The sequence below is a fragment of the Mycteria americana genome, unplaced genomic scaffold, assembly GCF_035582795.1.
Source record: "Mycteria americana isolate JAX WOST 10 ecotype Jacksonville Zoo and Gardens unplaced genomic scaffold, USCA_MyAme_1.0 Scaffold_41, whole genome shotgun sequence".
In the NCBI taxonomy this organism is placed as follows: domain Eukaryota; kingdom Metazoa; phylum Chordata; class Aves; order Ciconiiformes; family Ciconiidae; genus Mycteria; species Mycteria americana.
This window is the reverse complement of record NW_027445628.1, coordinates 1,686,615-1,706,422: the sequence shown is the minus strand read 5'-3', so window position 1 is coordinate 1,706,422 and position 19,808 is coordinate 1,686,615. Positions and strand designations below refer to the sequence as shown.

The 19,808-nt window shown below is 72.1% G+C and overlaps 1 protein-coding gene across 1 annotated transcript; it reads left to right on the top strand.

Moving 5' to 3' along the window:
• The first annotated feature begins 570 nt into the window (after positions 1–570).
• Positions 571–18,500, top strand: LOC142403679 (glycogen phosphorylase, muscle form-like). Its single transcript, XM_075489883.1, is given in 25 exon segments — positions 571–594; positions 596–757; positions 759–815; positions 1,961–1,972; positions 1,975–2,043; positions 2,045–2,065; positions 2,725–2,803; positions 3,666–3,769; positions 4,353–4,407; positions 4,410–4,483; positions 5,106–5,217; positions 5,796–5,878; positions 6,760–6,903; positions 8,109–8,201; positions 8,469–8,615; positions 9,195–9,358; positions 10,325–10,439; positions 11,166–11,267; positions 11,848–11,995; positions 12,584–12,642; positions 13,240–13,381; positions 14,669–14,876; positions 16,700–16,834; positions 17,364–17,430; positions 17,798–18,500. Coding segments are annotated over 25 exon segments (2,529 nt in total). The 3' UTR covers positions 17,951–18,500.
• Positions 18,501–19,808: the final 1,308 nt, after the last annotated feature.

Below are 19,808 nucleotides of genomic sequence, written 5' to 3'. Positions count from 1 at the left end.
GAGCGGGGGGGCCGCCCCCACCCCCTGTGGCCGTCACTCAGCCGCCGCCTGCCCCAAATGTCACGACCTTCAGCGCGGCTCCGGTTACCGGGGGGTGGGGGGGGGTGGGGGGGACACGGACACGGACACGCGTGTGGCCCCACAGGGGGGAGGGTGCAGAGGGGCTGTGCCCCCAGCCGGGGCGTGGCCCTCCGCCAGCCCCGCCCGCTCATGAATAATGAACGAGGCGGCCTCCACAGGGGGCGCCGCCACCCCGCGCGGAGGGAGTGTCTCGTCGGAAGCGCCGCCCACTCATGAATAACGAAGGAAGCGGCCGTCCCGGAGGGGCGCGCAGCGATGGGTGGGGGCGGGGTCTCGTCGCAAGCGCCGCCCACTCATGAATAATGAACGAGCCGGGCGCTCATAGCCGCCGGGCGCCGCCGCCGCCGCCTCCAGCCCGGAGCCCCCCATCCGCTGCCCTCGGAGCCCCCCGGAGCCCCCCGCCCGCTGCCCCCCGGAGCCCACCGCCCCCAGCCCCCCCCCCCCAGCCCGGAGCCTCAGCCCCGACCCCCCCCCCCCCCCCCCGGCGCCATGTCGCGACCCCTGAGCGACCAGGGAGCGGCGGCGGCAGATCAGCGTGCGGGGGCTGGCGGGGGCCGAGAACGTGTCCGAGCTGAAGCGCAACTTCAACCGGCACCTGCACTTCACCCTGGTCAAGGACCGCAACGTGGCCACCACCCGCGACTACTACCAGGCGCTGGCCCACACCGTGCGCGACCCACCTGGTGGGGCGGTGGCTGCGCACGCAGCAGTACTACTACGAGAAGGACCCCAAGGTGGGGGGGCCCGGGGGGGCCCGGGGCTGCCGCCGCGCGCCCAGCGGTGCCGTTGCAAGAGGGACCCCGGGGGGGGCATGGGGGGGTCCCGGGGGCTGCCGGCTGCCGCACCCGGCCGTGGCCGCTACGAGCAGGGCCCCGGGGGGGGGGGGGGGGCCTGGGGGGGTGATGGTTCCGCACCCAGCCGTGCCGCTACGAGCAGGGCCCCGAGGTGGGGGGGGCCGGGGGGGGCCGGGGCTGCCGGCTGCGCACCCCAGCGGTGCCACTGCAAGAGACACCCGGGGGGAGGGGGGGCATGGGGGGGTCTGGGGGCTTTGGGGGGACTGGGGACACCGGGGACATTGGGGAGCCTAGGGACAGCGGGGGGGGCCTGGGGACAGCGGGGGGGCCTGGCAGCATCAGGGGGGCTGGGGGCTCCAAGGACATTGGGGGGTCGGCGAGGCCCCGGGGTCACCGGGGGCAGCTGGGGACACTGGGGACACTGGGGACACTGGGGCGTCACGGGTCCCCGAGACAGAGCCCGGCTCTGGGGGGTCCTGGGACACGGGGGGCGAGGGGAGGGGGGGCTGGGGGAGTCAGGGGTGCAGCTCAGGGGCTGCAGGTTTGGGGGGTCACAGGAGGGTCCGGGGGGGTGCAGGTTTGAGGGGTGCAGGTTTGGGGGGATGTGGGTCGGGGGGGTGCAGGGTCTCGGCGGGTGCAGGTTTGGGGGGGTCACAGGAGGGTCCGGGGGGTGCAGGGTCTGGGGGGGGTGCAGTCAGGGGGGTGCAGCTCAGGGGGTGCAGGATTGGGGGGGTCACAAGGGGGTGCAGGGTCTGGGGGGGTGCAGACAGGGGGTGCAGGTTTGGGGGTGCAGCTCAGGGGGTGCAGCTCAGGGGGTGCAGGTTTGGGGGGGTCACAAGGGGGGTGCAGGTTTGGGGGGTGCAGCTCAGGGGGTGCAGGTTTGGGGGGGTCACAGGAGGGTCCGCCCACCCCCCCCCCCCCCCAGCACAGTTAAATTTAACCTGACCTTTGGCGCTGACCCGCTGCCATTTAATCCCGACACCGGATAGCGGCGGGGGGGCGGCGGGGTCCGGGGGGGTCCGGGGGGGTCCCCGTGTGCGGGGGGGGGGACTGTGGCCCCCGCTGACCCCCGCCGGCCCCCCCAGCGCATCTATTACCCCTCTCGCTGGAGTTCTACATGGGGCGGACGCTGCAGAACACCATGGTCAACCTGGGGCTGCAGAGCGCCCTGCGACGAGGCCCTGTACCAGGTACGGGGGGGGCACGGGGGGGGACAATGGGGGGGACACGGCGGGGACACGGCGGGGACACGGCGGGGACACGGGGGGGACATGGCGGGGGACCACAGAGGGGGACGAGCAGGGGGAAACGGGAGAGGCGGAGGGGGACACAGGGGGGGATGAGTAAGGGGACAAGCAGGGGGACACAGAGGGGGACATGGGGGGGACATGGAGGGGACAAGTGGGGGGATGTGGGGGGATGGGCATGGGGACATGGAGGGGACAAGTGGGGGGATGTGGGGGGATGGGCATGGGGACATGGAGGGGACAAGTGGGGGGATGTGGGGGGATGAGCATGGGGACATGGGGGGGACACGGAGGGGGACAAGCAGGGGGATATGGGGGGATATGGGCATGGGGACATGGGGCGGACACGGAGGGGGACACGGGGGGGACGAGCAGGGGGACGAGGGGACAAGCAGGGGGACACGGAGAGGGACGTTGGGGGTGGCGTGGGGGGACACGGAGGGGACAAGGAGAGGGACAAGCAGGGGGGACAGGCAGGGGGACGTGGGGGCAGCAGCCTGGGGGGGGGCTGGGGGCAGCAGCAGGACAGACCCGGGGGCGGGGGGTGTCCTGCTCCGGGGGGGGGGGATTTTGGGGGCCCCCTGACCCCCCCCCCCCCCCAGCTGGGGCTGGACATGGAGGAGCTGCAGGAGATCGAGGAGGACGCGGGGCTGGGCAACGGGGGCCTGGTGCGCCTGGCAGGTGGGGGGGCCCCGGCGGGGGGCGGGGGGGCCTGGGCTGCTGGGAGGGGGGCCCGGCGGGGGCCCGGAGTTGCTGGGGGGTCCCCGGGGTGCTGGGAGGGAGCCTGGGGGAGCTAGGGGGGTCCTGAGTGCTCGTGCAGCCCCCCCAGCTCTGCCTGGGGTCTCCTGGGGTCCCCAGGTCCCCCCCCTTGTCACCCCGGTGTCCCCAACGTTCCCCCTCCTGCCCAAGACCCCCCTTCCTCCGCCTCCGACCACCCCCAAGTCCCCCAGGGTCCCCGTGTCCCCAGCGTGGTCCCTGGTCCCTCTGTGTCCCCAGGGATGTCCCCATGGTCCCCACAGTCCCTGGGGCGTCCCTGGTCCCCGTTGTCCCCACAATGTCCCCACAATGTCCCCGGTGACGCTCCTGGTCCCCCCGGTCCCTGGGGTGTCTCTGGTTCCCATTGTCCCCGTGGTCCCCGTTGTCCCCACAATGTCCCCAGGATGTCCCTGGTCCCCGTGATGCTTCTGGTCTCCGTTGTCCCTGTGGTCCCCGTTGTGTCCCCACAATGTCCCCAGGATGTCCCCGGTCCCCGTGATGCTCCTGGTCCCCCCGGTCCCTGGGGTGTCTCTGGTCCCCATTGTCCCCATGGTCCCCCGTTGTCCCCACAATGTCCCCGGTCCCCGTGACGCTCCTGGTCCCCCCGGTCCCCGGGGTGTCCCCGGTCCCCGTTGTCCCCGGGATGTCCCTGTGATGCTCCTGGTGTCCCGGGGGTGCCCCTGGTCCCACGTTGTCCCCTGGTGCCCGTTGTCCCCCCGGTCCCCCGTGATGCCCCGGTCCCTGGGGTGTCCCCGACGTCCCCCCCCGCTGACGCCCCGGTCCCCAGCCTGCTTCCTGGACTCGATGGCCACGCTGGGTCTGGCCGCCTACGGCTACGGCATCCGCTACGAGTTCGGCATCTTCAACCAGAAGATCTCGGGGGGCTGGCAGGTGACGGGGGGCTGGGGGGGCCGAACGTCTCGGGAGGGAGGCGAATGGGGTAGGGGGGGCCTGGGGGGCCCTGGGGAGGTTCTGGGGGGTCCTGGGGGGCAGGTGAGGGGGGAGAGGTGTCCTGGGGGGGGGCAGGGAACAGATGATGGGGGGGGGGGTCTTGGGGAGAAGCTGAGGGTAGAGGGGTCCTGGGGGGGCTTCTGGGGGGGTCCTGAGGGGGCCCTGGGGGGGGTCCTGAGAGTCCTGGCAGGAAGGTGAGTAGGGCAGGGGGTCCCGGGGGGGGTCCTGAGGGGCCTCGGGGAGAAGACGAGGGGGTATAAGGGTCCTGGGGGAGGTCTGGGGGGGTCCAGGAGGGTCCCAGGGGGTCTTGGGGAGCAGATGAGGGCTTTGGGGGTCCTGGAGGGGGGTCCTGAGCATCTTGGGGGGGTGAGGTGAATAGGGCGGGGGTCCTGAGGGAGCCCTGGGGGGTCCCGGGGGTCCTGGGGAGCAGATGAAGGGGCACAGGGGTGCAGGGGTCCCTGGGGGGGCCCTGGGGGGGGTTGGGGGTGCGGGGAGGGGGGGGTCCCAGCCGTGCCCCCCCCAGGTGGAGGAGGCGGACGACTGGCTGCGCTACGGCAACCCCTGGGAGAAGGCGCGGCCGAGTACACCATCCCCGTCCACTTCTACGGGCGCGTCGAGCACGGCCCCCACGGCGCCAAGTGGCTCGACACCCAGGTGGGCGTGCCAGGGCGTGCCAGGGCGCAGGGAGGCGTGCAAGGGTGTGCGAGGGTGCAGGGAGGGCGTGCAAGGGCGTGCGAGGGCGTGCGAGGGCACGGGGAGGTGTGCCCGGGTGTGCAAGGGCGCAGGGAGGGCGTGCAAGGGTGTGCGAGGGTGCAGGGAGGGCGTGCAAGGGTGTGCGAGGGCGTGCGAGGGCGCAGGGAGGGCGTGCAAGGGCGTGCGAGGGCGTGCGAGGGCACGGGGAGGTGTGCCCGGGGTGTGCAAGGGCGCAGGGAGGGCACGCGAGGGTGTGCAAGGGCGTGCGAGGGCGCAGGGAGGCGTGCCGGGGCGTGCCAGGGCGTGCCAGGGTGCGCGAGGGTGCTGATGCAAGGCTGCTCTTGCGCGTGCACGCTGGCCTGGGGATGGAGGGAGCGTGCGAGGGCGCGCGAGGGCGCGGGGCGGGCGTGCGAGGGCGCGCGAGGGCACCGGGTGCTGGTGCGAGGCTGCCCTCGCACGCTCACGCCGCGTGGGGATGGGGCGCGCGAGGGGTGGGCGTGGGCCGCCGGCCCGGGGCGGGGGCGGGGCGGGGGGGCCGCAGGGGCTGGCACACGCGCGTGCGAGGCCCTGCCGCGTGCCGCAGGTGGTGCTGGCGCTGCCGTACGACACGCCCGTGCCCGGGTACCGCAACAACACGGTGAACACCATGCGGCTCTGGTCCGCCCGCGCCCCCAACGAGTTCAACCTCAAGGACTGTGAGCACCCCCAGACGCCCCCTGCGCCCCCCAACCACCCCCTGCCCCCCACGCACCCCCCAACCACCCCCAACCACCCCCCTGCCCTCCGTGCACCCCCCAAAGACCCCCCAAAACCCCCCTGCACGCCCCAAACACCCCCCAAACAAAGACCCCCCAACCCCCCCCTGCACCCCCCAAACACCCCCCAAACGCCCCCCAGGACCTCCCGCACCCCCAAATACTCCCCCTGGGACCCCAGATTCACCCCCGGGGCTGCAGCACCCCACGTACCCCCCTGCATCCCCAAAACACCCCCGGGACCCCCGAATACACCCATAGGGTTCCTCTGCACCCCCAAACACCCCCCAGACCCCCAATACCTCCCCATGCCCCCCTGTACACCCCCAATGGCCCCCCCCCAGACCCCAAGCAATGCCCCAGGGCCCCCCGGCACCCCCAGACACCCCCCTAGGGTAATGATGCACCCCTAAACCCCTCCTGGGGTCCCCCCTAAACCCCTCCTTGGGCCCCCCCCGCCCCCCAGACCCCCCCGGGCCCCCCTGCAGGGCCCCCCCTGACCCCCCCTGTCTCCCCAGTCAATGTCGGGGGGTACATCCAGGCCGTGCTGGACCGAAACCTGGCGGAGAACATCTCCCGCGTCCTGTACCCCAACGACAACGTGAGGGCGCGGGGACCCCCGGGGGGCTGGGGGTGCTGGGGGGCAGGGGGTGCCTGGGCCCCGGGGGGCTGGGGGTGCTGGGGGGTGCTGGGACATGGGGGTCTCCGTGTCACCGCGGGGCTGAGGGTGGGGGTCCCTGGGTGCCCTAGGGGTCCCGTGGCCGTGGGGCTGGCGTCGCGGTGTCACCGTGGGTTGGGGGTCTGGTGTCACCGTGGGGCTGGGGTCCCTGTGTTACCGTGGGGCTGAGGTCCTGTGTCCCTGTGGGGCTGAGGACGGGGGTCCCATAGCTGCGGGTCCGGGGTCCCCGTGTCCCTGTGGGGCCGAGGACGGGGGTCCCATAGCTGTGGGGCTGGGGTCCCCGTGTCCCTGTGGGGCTGAGGACGGGGGTCCCATAGCCGCGGGTCCGGGGTCCCCGTGTCCCTGTGGGGCCGAGGACGGGGGTCCCATAGCTGTGGGGCTGGGGTCCCCGTGTCCCTGTGGGGCTGAGGACGGGGGTCCCATAGCCGCGGGTCCGGGGTCCCCGTGTCCCTGTGGGGCCGAGGACGGGGGTCCCATAGCTGTGGGGCTGGGGTCCCCGTGTCCCTGTGGGGCCGAGGACGGGGGTCCCATAGCCGCGGGTCCGGGGTCCCCGTGTCCCTGTGGGGCCGAGGACGGGGGTCCCATAGCTGTGGGGCTGGGGTCCCCGTGTCGACGGGGGTCCCATAGCTGTGGGGCTGGGGTCCCCGTGTCCCTGTGGGGCCGAGGACGGGGGTCCCATAGCCGCGGGTCCGGGGTCCCCGTGTCCCTGTGGGGCCGAGGACGGGGGTCCCATAGCCGCGGGTCCGGGGTCCCCGTGTCCCCGGGGGTGGGGGTCCCGCAGTGACGCTGGGCGGGCCCCGCAGTTCTTCGAGGGGAAGGAGCTGCGCCTGAAGCAGGAGTACTTCGTGGTGGCGGCCACGCTGCACGACATCATCCGCCGCTTCAAGTCCGCCAAGTTCGGCAGCCGCGACCCCGTGCGCACCGCCTTCGACACCTTCCCCGACAAGGTGACAGCCCCGTCCCCCCGTGTCCCCCCGTGTCCCCCCGTCCCCGTGCCACCGCCTTCGACACCTTCCCCGACAAGGTGACAGCCCCGTCCCCCCGTGTCCCCCCGTGTCCCCCCGTCCCCGTGCGCACCGCCTTCGACACCTTCCCCGACAAGGTGACAGCCCCGTCCCCCCGTGTCCCCCCGTGTCCCCCCGTCCCCGTGCCACCGCCTTCGACGCCTTCCCCGACAAGGTGGGCACACGGCGGTGGCGCTGTCCCCGTCCCGTGTCCCTGTGTTGTGCTGTGTCCCCATCCCGTGCCACCTCCCCGTGCTGTGTCCCCATCCCGTGTCCCCATGCCATGTCTCTGTGCCAAGCCGTGTCCTTGTGCCGTGTCCCCGTGCCGTGCCGTGTCCCCAGGCACTGTCCCCGTGCCACGCCGTGTCCTCAAGTGGTGTCCCCGTGCCGTGTCCCCATCCTGTGTCACGTCCCCAAGCAGCGTCCCCATCCCATGTCCCCATGCTGTGCCGTGTCCCCACGTGGTGTCCCCATGCCGTGTCCCCATCCTGTGCCATGTCCCCATGCCGTGCCGTGTCCCCAAGAGCTGTCCCCGTGCTGTGTCCCCATCCTGTGCCACGTCCCCACGCCGTGTCGTGTCCCCAGGAGCTGTCCCCATGCCGTGTCCCCGTGCCATGTCCCCGAGCGGTGTCCCCATGCTGTGTCCCATCCTGTGCCGTGTCCCTGAGCAGTGTCCCCATGCCACGTCCCCATCCTGTGCCACGTCCCCACGCCATGCCGTGTCCCCAAGAGCTGTCCCCGTGCCGTGTCCCCGTCCTGTGCCACATCCCCACGCCGTGCCGTGTCCCCAAGAGCTGTCCCCATGCCGTGTCCCCGTGCTGTGTCCCCGAGCAGTGTCCCCATGCTGTGTCCCATCCTGTGCCGTGTCCCTGAGCAGTGTCCCCATGCCACGTCCCCATCCTGTGCCACGTCCCCACGCCGTGCCGTGTCCCCAAGAGCTGTCCCCATGCCATGTCCCCGTGCTGTGTCCCCGAGCAGTGTCCCCATGCTGTGTCCCATCCTGTGCCGTGTCCCTGAGCAGTGTCCCCATGCCACGTCCCCATCCTGTGCCATGTCCCCACGCCGTGCCGTGTCCCCAAGAGCTGTCCCCGTGCCGTGTCCCCGTGCCGTGTCCCCGAGCGGTGTCCCCGAGCGGTGTCCCCCCACAGGTGGCCATCCAGCTCAATGACACCCACCCCTCCCTGGCCATCCCCGAGCTGATGCGGATCCTGGTGGACGAGGAGCAGCTCAGCTGGGACAAGGTGGGACACGGCGGGGGGGACACGGGGGGGCACCCCATGGGCAGGGGTCACCAGGGGTCTGTGTTCCCCCAGGGGTGGGGTGCTGTGGGGCAGGGGGACCCCCAGATGCGGGGCGCTATAGGGCGGGGGGTCCCCTAGGGTGGGGGCGCTGCGGGGACGGGGCTCCCCAGACCCCGGCTTCCCCCGGGACGGGGGGGGGTCCCCAGGCTGGGGCGCTACGGGCCCGGGTCGCCGTGGGGCGGCCCCCCAAGTGCGGCGTCCCCCCAGGCGTGGGAGGTGACGGTGCGGACGTGCGCGTACACCAACCACACGGTGCTGCCCGAGGCGCTGGAGCGATGGCCCCTGCACCTGCTCGAGGCGCTGCTGCCCCGGCACCTCCAGATCATCTACGAGATCAACCAGCGCTTCCTCGACGTGCGTCCGCCCCACGGGTGGGGGGCAGAGGGGGCCCGGACGCCCGGGTTCCTTGGGGGGTGCTTGGGGGGCACCCGGATACCTGGGTCCTTGGGGGGCACTTGGGGGGCAGAGGGGGTCTGGATGCCTGGGTTCCTTGGGGGGTGCTTGGGGGGCACCCGGATACCTGGGTCCTTGGGGGGCACTTGGGGGGCAGAGGGGGCCCAGACACCCGGGTTCCTTGGGGGTGCTTGGGGGGCACCCAGATACCTGTGTCTTTGGGGGCCACTTGGGGGGCAGATGGGGTCTGGACGCCCGGGTTCCTTGGGGGTGCTTGGGGGGCACCCGGATACCTGGGTCCTTGGGGGGCACTTGGGGGGCAGAGGGGGCCCGGACGCCCGGGTTCCTTGGGGGGCGGATGGGGGGCGGACGCCTGGGTCCCCCCCGCACGCCTGCATCCTCGGGGGGCAGACGGGTCCTTGGAGGGGGGGCGATGGGGGGCGATGGGGGGCGGATGGGCCCCCCCGGAGGCCATGGGGGGCCATGGGGGGCGGATGGGCCCCCGACGCCTGGCTCCCCCCGACGCCTGGCTCCCCGCAGCGGGTCTACGCCCACTTCCCCGGGGACCACGAGCGGCTGCGGCGGATGTCGCTGGTGGAGGAAGGCGCCGTCAAGCGCATCAACATGGCGCACCTCTGCATCGTGGGCTCCCACGCCGTCAACGGCGTCGCCCGCATCCACTCCGACATCCTCAAGAACAGCGTGTAGGGCCCCCGCCTCCCTCCCGCCGCCCGTCCCCGCCGCCGCCGCCTTCTCCCGCTGCCGTCCCAGCCCCGTCCCTCGTCCCCGTCCTTGTCCCGCCCCCGTCCTCGTCCCTGTCCCCGTCCCTGTCCTGTCTCTGTCCCCGTCCCCGTCGCTGTGCGTCCCCCCCCCCGTTGCCGTGGGTCCCCGTGGCCGTGGGTCACCGTCCCCGTGGGTCCGCGTCCCCATCGCTGTGGGTCCCTCTTGCCATGGGTCCCCGTCCCTGTTGCCGTGGGTCCCCGTGGCCGTGGGTCCCCATCCCCATGGGTCCCCATCTGTTGCCATGAGTCCCCATGGCCGTGGGTCCCCATCCCCGGGGGTCCCTGTCCCCGTGGGTCCCCATGGCCGTGGGTCCCTATTGCCGTGGGTCCCCGTGGGTGCCCGTGCCCATGGGTCCCTGTCCCCATCCCCGGGGGTCCCCATCCCCATGGGTCCCCATCCATTGCCATGAGTCCCCATGGCCGTGGGTCCCTATTGCCATGGGTCCCCATGGGTCCCCGTCCCTGTTGCCATGGGTCCCCGTGGCCATGGGTCCCCGTCCCCATCCCCGGGGGTCCCTGTCCCCGTGGGTCCCCATCCCCGTGGGTGCCTATTGCTGTGGGTCCCCATGGGTGCCCGTGGGTCCCCGTCCCTGTGGGTCCCCATCCCCGTGGGTCCCCGTCCCCATCCCCGGGGGTCCCTGTCCCCATGGGTCCCCATGGCCGTGGGTCCCTATTGCTGTGGGTCCCCATGGGTGCCCGTGGGTCCCCGTCCCTGTGGGTCCCCGTCCCCGTGGGTCCCCGTCCCCATCCCCGGGGGTCCCTGTCCCCGTGGGTCCCCATGGCCGTGGGTCCCCGTCCCTGTGTTTCACCGTGGGTTCCCCCCCCGTGGCGGTGGGTGGCCGTGGGTCCCCGTGGGTCGCCCCCCCGACGGCCGCGTCCCCCGGGCAGGTTCAAGGATTTCTACGAGCTGGAGCCCCACAAGTTCCAGAACAAAACCAACGGGATCACGCCCCGGCGCTGGCTGCTGCTCTGCAACCCGGGGCTGGCCGAGGTCATCGCCCAGGTGGGGACGGGGGCTGGGGGGCGCTGGGGGCGATATGGGGGTCCCGGGGGGTATGGGGGTCCCTAGAGTGCTGTAGGGGGGTCCCTGGGGGGGCATGGGGGTTCCCTGGGGGGCTAGGGGGGTCCTTGAGGGTCCCTGGAGGATGCTGGGGGGTCCCTGAAGGTCCTCAGGGGTGCTTTGGGGGTGCCCTGGGAGATATGGGGGGGCCCTAGGGAGCTATAGGGGTCCCTGTGGTCCCTGGGGTGCTATCCCTGGGGTGGCCCTAGGGCATATGGGGGGTCCCTGGGGGGCTAGAGGGGTCCTGGAGGGTCCTCTGAGGGTCCCCTCGGGGGCTGGGGGGGGTCTGGGGGCTAGGGGGGTCCCTGAGGGGGTCCCCTGGGGCGCTATGGGCGTCCCTAGGGTGCTGGGGGGGTCCCTGAGGGTCCCCTGGGGTGCTATAGCGGGATCCCTGGGGTGCCATGTGGGAATCCTGGGGGGGCTAGAGGGGGTCCCTAGGGTGCTGTGGGGGTCCCTGAGGTTCTCTGGGGGTGCTGGGGGGGTCAGAGAGGTGCTCTGGGGGTCCATGGGGTGCTCTGGGGGTGCCTTGGGGGTCCACGGGATGCTATTAGGGTGCCAGTGGGGTGCAGTGGGGGTCCCTGGGGTGCTGGGGGGGTCCCTGGGGCGCTGTAGGGTGCCATGGGGGGGTGTGGTGAGGGGGGTGCCCCATGTCCCCCCTTGCCCCCCCAGCGCATCGGGGAGGAGTTCGTGGCCGACCTGGACCAGCTCCAGCAGCTCCGCAACTTCGTGGATGACGACAGCTTCATCCGGGACGTGGCCAAGGTCAAGCAGGTACGGGGGGGCCGGGGGGGGGCCGGGGGGCTGAGGGGGAGCTGGGGGGGCCGGGGGGCCGCGGGGACATCGGGGGGTGTGGGGTATGGGGGGGTGATGGGGGGCAGTGGGGGTCCCTGGGGGGTTATGGGGTCCCTGGAGGGCGGATGGAGGGGGCGTGGGGGGGGGGGCGCAGAGAGGTTATGGGGACCCCGGGGGGGCTCATGGGGTTCCTGGGAACTTATAGGGGTCCCTGGGGGGGGCTTGCGGGGTCAAGGGTTGACTTATGGGGGTCTCTGGGGCACTTACAGGGTCCCTGGGAACTTACGGGGGGTCCCTGGGGGACTTACGGGGGTCCCAGAGCCTTAAAGGGGTCTCTGGGGGGGGCTTGGGGGGTCCGGGGGGGACTTACGGGGTCTGGGGTGGGATGCGGGGCTCACGGGGGGACAGGGGGTGCTGCAGGGACCCCGAGGGACACGGGGGGGCTCGCGGGGGTCCGGGGCAGGATGCGGGGGTTGCGGGGGGACAGGGGACGGTGCAGGCGCGCGGGGGGGCTGCGGGGGGGTCCCGGCTGGGTGCCCACCCCCCTGCCCCCCCCCAGGAGAACAAGCTGAAGTTCGCGGCGTTCCTGGAGAAGGAGTACGGGGTGCGGGTGAACCCCGCGTCCCTCTTCGACATCCAGGTCAAGCGCATCCACGAGTACAAGCGGCAGCTGCTCAACTGCCTCCACGTCATCACCCTCTACAACCGTGAGCGGGACCCCCCCGGCACCCCCCCGGCACCCCCCGGGACCCCCCCGGGAACCCCCACCCAGGGACCCGGGCGTCCGGGGACCCCCTACCCGAGGGCCCAGGCGTCCGAGAACTCCCAACCCCCCCCCCCAGGGACCCGCGTGGGACGGGCACCCCCTGACCCCCCCCACCCGGGGACCCCCCACCCGGGGACCCAGGTGTCCGGGGACCCCCCCCAAAGCTCTGCTGGGGACCCCTCCCCCACCCAAGGACCCAGGTGTCCGGGGACCCCCCCAAAGCTCTGCTGGGGACCCCTCCCCCACCCAAGGACCCAGGTGTCCGGGGACCCCCAAACCCCCCACCCAGGGACCCCCACGGATGGGCACCCCCCGACCCCCCCACCCAGGGACCACGGCAGCCGGGAACCCCCCCACCCAGGGACCCCCGTGGATGGGCACCCCCTGACCCCCCCCTCGGGGACCCCAGCATCCAGGCCCCCCCTGCCCCCCCTGGGGACCCCAAGGTCTGCCCCACCCCGGGGTCCCCAGTGTCCAGCCCCGCCCCCGCCCCCCCAGGACCCCCCTGATTCGGGTCCCCCCTCCCCAGGGATCAAGAAGGAGCCCAACAAATCCTTCGTGCCCCGAACCGTCATGATCGGGGGCAAGGTGAGGGGCTGGGGGGGCCGGGGGGGCGCGGGGGGGCCTGGAGGGGACCAGAGGGTCCTGGGGGGACTTGGGGGGCTCTTGGGGGTCCCAGAGGGGTCCCAGGGGGGGATTTGGGGGGCTCACAGGGGTCCGAGGGGGCCTGGGGTCTCCTGGGGGGGGCCTGGAGGGGATCAGAGGGTCTTGGGGGGCTCTTGGGGGTCCCAGAGGGGTCCCAAGGGGTCCGGGGGGGACTTGGGAGGCTCGTGGGGGGACCCAGAGGGGTCCCGGGGGGCCTGGGGGGATCTGGGGGGGCTCCCAGGGGTCCCTATGGGAGTTGGGGTGACCAGGGGGGTCCTAGAGGGGCTTGAGGGGGTCCCAGGGACTCTACAGGGACTGGGGGGGGGTCAGGGGGTTCCTGGTGGCGCTGGGGGGCCCCTCGGGTCGCCCTCTAGGATCTGGGGGGTCCCTTGGGGGTCCCAGGGATCCCTATGGGAACTGGGGGGGGGGGGGGGGGGGGCTCAGAGGGGTCCCTATAGGGACCGGGGGGGGTCAGGGCGGTCCCGGGGGGGGCGGGGGTGTCCCTCGGGGGTCCCGGGTCACCCCCCGGCGTGCCCGCAGGCGGCCCCCGGGTACCACATGGCCAAGATGATCATCAAGCTGGTGACCGCCATCGGGGACGTGGTCAACCACGACCCGGCCGTGGGCGACCGCCTCAGGGTGCTGTTCCTGGAGAACTACCGCGTCTCCCTGGCCGAGAAGGGTGGGGGCCCCGAACCCCGAAACCCACCCCCACCCCCCCGAGCCCCCCCAGCCCCGCCCCTGCGTCCCCAAGCCGTCCCCTGAACCCCCGGCATCCCCCTCGCTCCTCCCGAACGACCGCGTCTCCCTGGCCGAGACGGGGCGGGGGCCCCGAACCCCGAAACCCACCCCCACCCCCCCCGCACCCCAGAACCCAGCCGTGAGCACCCCAACCCACCCCTGCGCCCCCAAACCTCTTCCTGGAGAACGACCGCGTCTCCCTGGCCGAGAAGGGTAGGGCACCCCAAAACTCTGGGTACCCCAGTACCACCTGGTGCCGGGCTGGGCACCCCAGTATCGCCCTGGTACGGCCCTGGGCACCCCAATACTGCCCTGGGCACCCCAATATTGCCCTGGTATCACCTTGGGCACCCCAATATCGCCCTGGTATGGCCCTGGGCACCCCAATACTGCCCTGGGCACCCCAATATTGCCCTGGTATGGCCCTGGGCACCCCAATACTGCCCTGCTATCACCCTCGGCACCCCAAAATTTCCCTGGGCACCCCAATATCACTCTGGTATGGACCTGGGCACCCCAATACTGCCCTGGGCACCCCAATATCACCCTGGTACGGCCCTGGGCACCCCAATACTGCCCTGGGCACCCCAATATCACCCTGGTATGGCCCTGGGCACCCCAATACCGCCCTGGGCACCCCAATATCGCCCTGGTATCACCTTGGGCACCCCAATACCGCCCTGGGCACCCCAATATCACTCCGGTATGGCCCTGGGCACCCCAATACTGCCCTGGGCACCCCAATATCACCCTGGTACAGCCCTGGGCACCCCAATACTGCCCTGGGCACCCCAATATCACCCTGGTATGGCCCTGGGCACCCCAATATCGCCCTGGTATCACCTTGGGCACCCCAATACCGCCCTGGGCACCCCAATACTGCCCTGGGCACCCCAATATCGCCCTGGTATCACCTTGGGCACCCCAATACCGCCCTGGGCACCCCAATACTGCCCTGGGCACCCCAATATCACCCCGGTACGGCCCTGGGCACCCCGATACCGCCCTGGGCACCCCAATATCGCCCTGGTACGGCCCTGGGCACCCCAATACCGCCCTGGGCACCCCGATACCACCCCGGTACGGCCCTGGGCACCCCAATACTGCCCTGGGCACCCCGATACCACCCCGGTACGGCCCTGGGCACCCCATTACGCCCCCCCTGCACCCCGATACCCCCCCGCTTTGGCCCCGGGCCCCCCGATATCGCGGCCCCCGTGTCCCGCAGTGATCCCGGCGGCCGACCTGTCGGAGCAGATCTCGACGGCGGGGACGGAGGCCTCGGGCACGGGGAACATGAAGTTCATGCTGAACGGGGCGCTCACCATCGGCACCATGGACGGGGCCAACGTGGAGATGGCGGAGGAGGCGGGCGAGGAGAACCTCTTCATCTTCGGCATGCGCGTGGAGGACGTCGAGGCCCTCGACCGCCAGGGGTGGGTGGCACCCGCGGGCCCCGGGGGGGCCGGGACCCCGCTGCACCCCTGCGGGGCCCCGGGCGCCCGTCGAACCCCCGTCGCACCCCCGCGGTGACCCGGGACCCCCGCGGCACCCCCACGGTGCCCGGGGACCCGATTGCACCCCCGCGGCACCCGTCGCGCCCCCCCCCCGGTGCCCGTGGCACCCCCGTGGTGACCTGGGACCCCCGTGGCGCCCGTCGCACCCCCGGTGCACCCCCATGGCACCCAGGGCCCCCCAGAGCTCCCCGTGGCACCCAGGGCTCCCCATAGCTCCCCATGGCTCCCCATAGCACCCCACAGCACCCAGGGCTCCCCATGGCACCCCACAGCACCCAGGGCTCCCCATAGCACCCCATAGCACCCAGGGCTCCCCATAGCTCCCCAGGGCTCCCCATAGCACCCCACAGCACCCAGGGCTCCCCATAGCTCCCCAGGGCTCCCCATAGGACCCCATAGCACCCAGGGCTCCCCATAGCTCCCCAGGGCTCCCCATAGCACCCCACAGCACCCAGGGCTCCCCATGGCACCCCACAGCACCCAGGGCTCCCCATAGCACCCCATAGCACCCAGGGCTCCCCATAGCTCCCCAGGGCTCCCCATAGCACCCCACAGCACCCAGGGCTCCCCATAGCTCCCCAGGGCTCCCCATAGGACCCCATAGCACCCAGGGCTCCCCATAGCTCCCCAGGGCTCCCCATAGCACCCCACAGCACCCAGGGCTCCCCATGGCACCCCACAGCACCCAGAACCCCCCATAGCTCCCCATGGCACCCCACAGCACCCAGGGCTCCCCATAGCACCCCATAGCACCCAGGGCTCCCCATAGCTCCCCAGGGCTCCCCATGGCACCCCACAGCACCCAGGGCTCCCCATAGCACCCCATAGCACCCAGGGCTCCCCATAGCTCCCCAGGGCTCCCCATGGCACCCCATAGCACCCAGGGCTCCCCATAGCTCCCCATGGCTCCCCATAGCACCCCACAGCACCCAGGGCTCCCCATGGCACCCCACAGCACCCAGGGCTCCCCATAGCTCCCCATGGCTCCCCATAGCACCCCACAGCACCCAGGGCTCCCCATGGCACCCCACAGCACCCAGAACCCCCCATAGCTCCCCATGGCACCCCACAGCACCCAGGGCTCCCCATAGCACCCCATAGCACCTAGGGCTCCCCATAGCTCCCCATGGCACCCCATAGGACCCCACAGCACCCAGGGCTCCCCATGGCACCCCACAGCACCCAGAACCCCCCATAGCTCCCCATGGCACCCCACAGCACCCAGGGCTCCCCATAGCACCCCATAGCACCCAGGGCTCCCCATAGCTCCCCATGGCACCCCATAGCACCCAGGGCTCCCCATAGCTCCCCAGGGCTCCCCATAGGACCCCATAGCACCCAGGGCTCCCCATAGCTCCCCATGGCACCCCATAGCACCCCACAGCACCCAGGGCTCCCCATGGCACCCCACAGCACCCAGAACCCCCCATAGCTCCCCATGGCACCCCACAGCACCCAGGGCTCCCTATAGCTCCCTAGGGCACCCCATAGCACCCAGGGCTCCCCATAGCTCCCCAGGGCTCCCCATAGGACCCCATAGCACCCAGGGCTCCCCATAGCTCCCCATGGCACCCCATAGCACCCAGGGCTCCCCATAGCACCCCATAGCACCCAGGGCTCCCTATAGCTCCCCAGGGCTCCCCATAGGACCCCATAGCACCCAGGGCTCCCCATAGCACCCCACAGCACCCAGGGCCCCGTACCCCCGGGACCCCCGCCCGGGGCTGACGGTGCCCGTGCAGGTACTGCGCCCGCGATTACTACGAGCGGGTGCCGGAGCTGCGGCAGGCGGTGGATCAGCTCAGCAGCGGCTTCTTCAGCCCCCGCCAGCCCGACCTCTTCCGCGACATCGTCAACATGCTCATGAATCACGACAGGTCGGGGCCGGGGCGCTCGCCAGGGTCCCATCACTGGGGGCCCGGGTGCCTGGGTCCCCTGGGAGGTGGGGAGGGGGGTCCCCGGGTGACGGAGGACCTGGGCTCCTGGAGGTGGGGGGGTTGGATGCTGGAGGTCCCCATCACAGTTGGGGGGCTCGGATGCCGGGGTCCCCATTGTTGGGGGGCCCAGATGCCGGGGTCCCCATCACTGGGGTCCCGGGTGCCTGGGTCCCCTGGGAGGTGGGGAGGGGGCTGCGTGGGTGTTGGAGGACCTGGGCTCCAGGACTTGGGGGGGGGGGGGTTGGATGCCAGGGTCCCCATTGTTGGGGGGCCCGGATGCCGGGGTCCCCATCGCTGGGAGGCCTGGACACTGGGGTCCCCTGGGAGGTGGGGAGGGGGCTGCGTGGGTGACGGAGGACCTGGGCTCCAGGACTTAGGGGGGGGTTGGATGCTGGAGGTCCCCATCGTAGTTGGGGGGCCCGGATGCCTGGGTCTCCCCTGACCCCCCCATACCCGTGTTGCCCCCCAGGTTTAAGGTGTTCGCGGACTACGAGGCTTACGTCAAGTGCCAGGAGAAAGTCAGCGCCCTCTACAAGGTGGGGACCCCCCCAGGGACCCCCCCCAAAGGGACCCCCCCCAGAGCCCTGGGGGGGTGGAGGGGTCTAGGGGGAGGATCCCCAAATCTCCAGGGAGGTGACTGGGGGTCTCCAAAGCCCTGGAGGGGGAACAGGGGGGACCCCTAAACCCCAGGGGGACAGACGGGGGGGGGCAACAAAGGGGTCCGGGGGGGTCCAAGGGGGTCTTGGTGGGGGGACACAGAGGGCACCGGGGGGGGGGTCTGGGAGGGGAGAGCAGGATGCAGAAGGGGATTGGGGGGTCCAGGGGGGTCCCCAAAGGCCCAGGGGGTCCAGGGAGGATATTTGGGGGTGCGCCGCCCCCCCTGAGCCCGCCGCCCCCCCCCAGAACGCGCGGGAGTGGACGCGGATGGTGATCAGGAACGTGGCGGCGGCCGGGAAGTTCTCCAGCGACCGGACCATCGCCCAGTACGCCCGGGAGATCTGGGGGGCCGAGCCCACCCGCCACCGCATCCCCGCGCCCGACGAGCCCCGCGAGTAGCGCCCGCGCGCCGGCGTCCCCCCGCTCCCGGACGCCTGGGTCTCCCCCAGACCCCACGATGTGCTTAGACCCCCCCCGCCCCCCCCAAATCCCGCCCCACAGTAATTGGGGGGTCCCCCCGGAACGGACACCTGGGTTCCCCCCGGGACGCCTGGGTCCCCCACCCCCAGATGCCGGGGTCCCCCCGGACCCTGCTGTGTGCTTTGATCCCCCCAGATCCCACCCCACAGTAACTGGGGGGCTCAGGGGGGCCCCCCACAACCAGCCCAGACGCCTGCGTCCCCTCCCAGACACCTGGCCCCCCCCGGGCCCCACTGTGGGCCTTTACCCCCCCAAATCCCACCCCATAGTAACTGGGGGGCTCAGGGGGGTCCCCCCACAACCCTCCCGGGGCACCCCGGCCCTCGGGGCTCTTTGGGGTTCATTTGGGTTTTTTTAAATAGTCATTTTTAATTTAAGCAGGGGTGTGACCCCTTCCCCCCCGCGCAGCGGGAACTGGGGGCAGCCCAGCGGCGGCACTGGGAGAACTGGGGTGGGGGGTGCTGGGGTCGGTGCCCCCCCCAATAAATAAACAAATAAAATAAAATAAAATAAATAAAATAAGATAAATAAAGTAAAATAAAATGAAATGAGTAAAATAAAAGACAAGAAAAGAAGGAAATTAAGGTTCTTCTCTTGCCCCGGGCACCGGGTCCCCTCTGGGGGGCAGAGGGTCGGGGGGGAAATTGGGGGGGGTCCCCCAGAATTGTGCCCTTGGAGGGGGGCAGTGGGGGGTCCCCCGACCCCTGGGTCCCCCCGGGGGCTGAGGTGGGGGGTCCGGACGTCCGGGGACCCCCCACCCAAAGGGAGGGGACCCGGCGTCCGGATGCGGGCAGGGTGGGGGCGGGGCGTCACCGCGGGTGGGGGCGGGGCTGCGGGTCCCGGTTTCACCGCGTGGGTTCTGCCCCCCCCCCCCCCCCCAAGTATGGGGGGTCCCCACTGCCCCCCCCGTGGGCAGGAGGGGACCCAGGCGTCCGGGGGGGCCTGGATGGGGATCCTTGGGGGTCCCCAAGTGGGGGGGGGGGGGGGGGCTGGGTTTGACCCCCCGGGGGGGGACTTGAGGGGTTTGAGGGGGATTTGGGGGGCTTCCAGGGGGACTCAGGGGGTCTGGGGAGGTCTAGGGGTCCCTGGGGGGGATTTGGGGTCCCCGGGGGGTACTTGGGGGGCTCCAGTGGGGATTTGGGGGGGGTCTGGGGCACTTTGAGGTGTCCCCGGGGGGGGATCTGGGGTGCCTGGGGGTATTCGGGGGGCTTCAAGGGGGGATTTAGGGTGCCTGGGGGGTCTTGGGGCCCCAGGGACTATTTGGGGGGCGGGGGGGGGGATATTTGGCCCCCCCCAGGGCGGTGCCGGCCGCCGCGTTTCTGTTTAACCACAAACCACTTCCCCCCCCGCCCCCCCCGCCCCCCCCGGCTCCGCCCCTCCCCCCCCGCCCGCCTCCGCCGCGGCCGCCGGAGCAGGTGGGTGCGGGCGGGGGTGCGGGGCCCCGGGCGTCCCCAGAGCCCCCCTGCCCCGGGTACCCCTGTCCCAGTGCTCCCAGTGCCCCGGGTGCCCCTGTCCCAGTGCTCCCCATCCCAGTGCTCCCAGTGCCCCGGGTACCCCTGTCCCAGTGCTCCCAGTGCCCCGGGTACCCCTGTCCCAGTGCTCCCCAGCCCAGGGCTCCCCCTGCCCCGGGTGCCCCTGTCCCGGTGCTCCCAGTGCTCCCAGTGCCCCGGGTACCCCTGTTCCAGTGCTCCCAGTGCTCCCAGTGCCCTGGGTGCCCCTGTCCCAGTGCTCCCACTGCGCCAGGTGCCCCTGTCCCGGTGCTCCCAGTGCTCCCAGT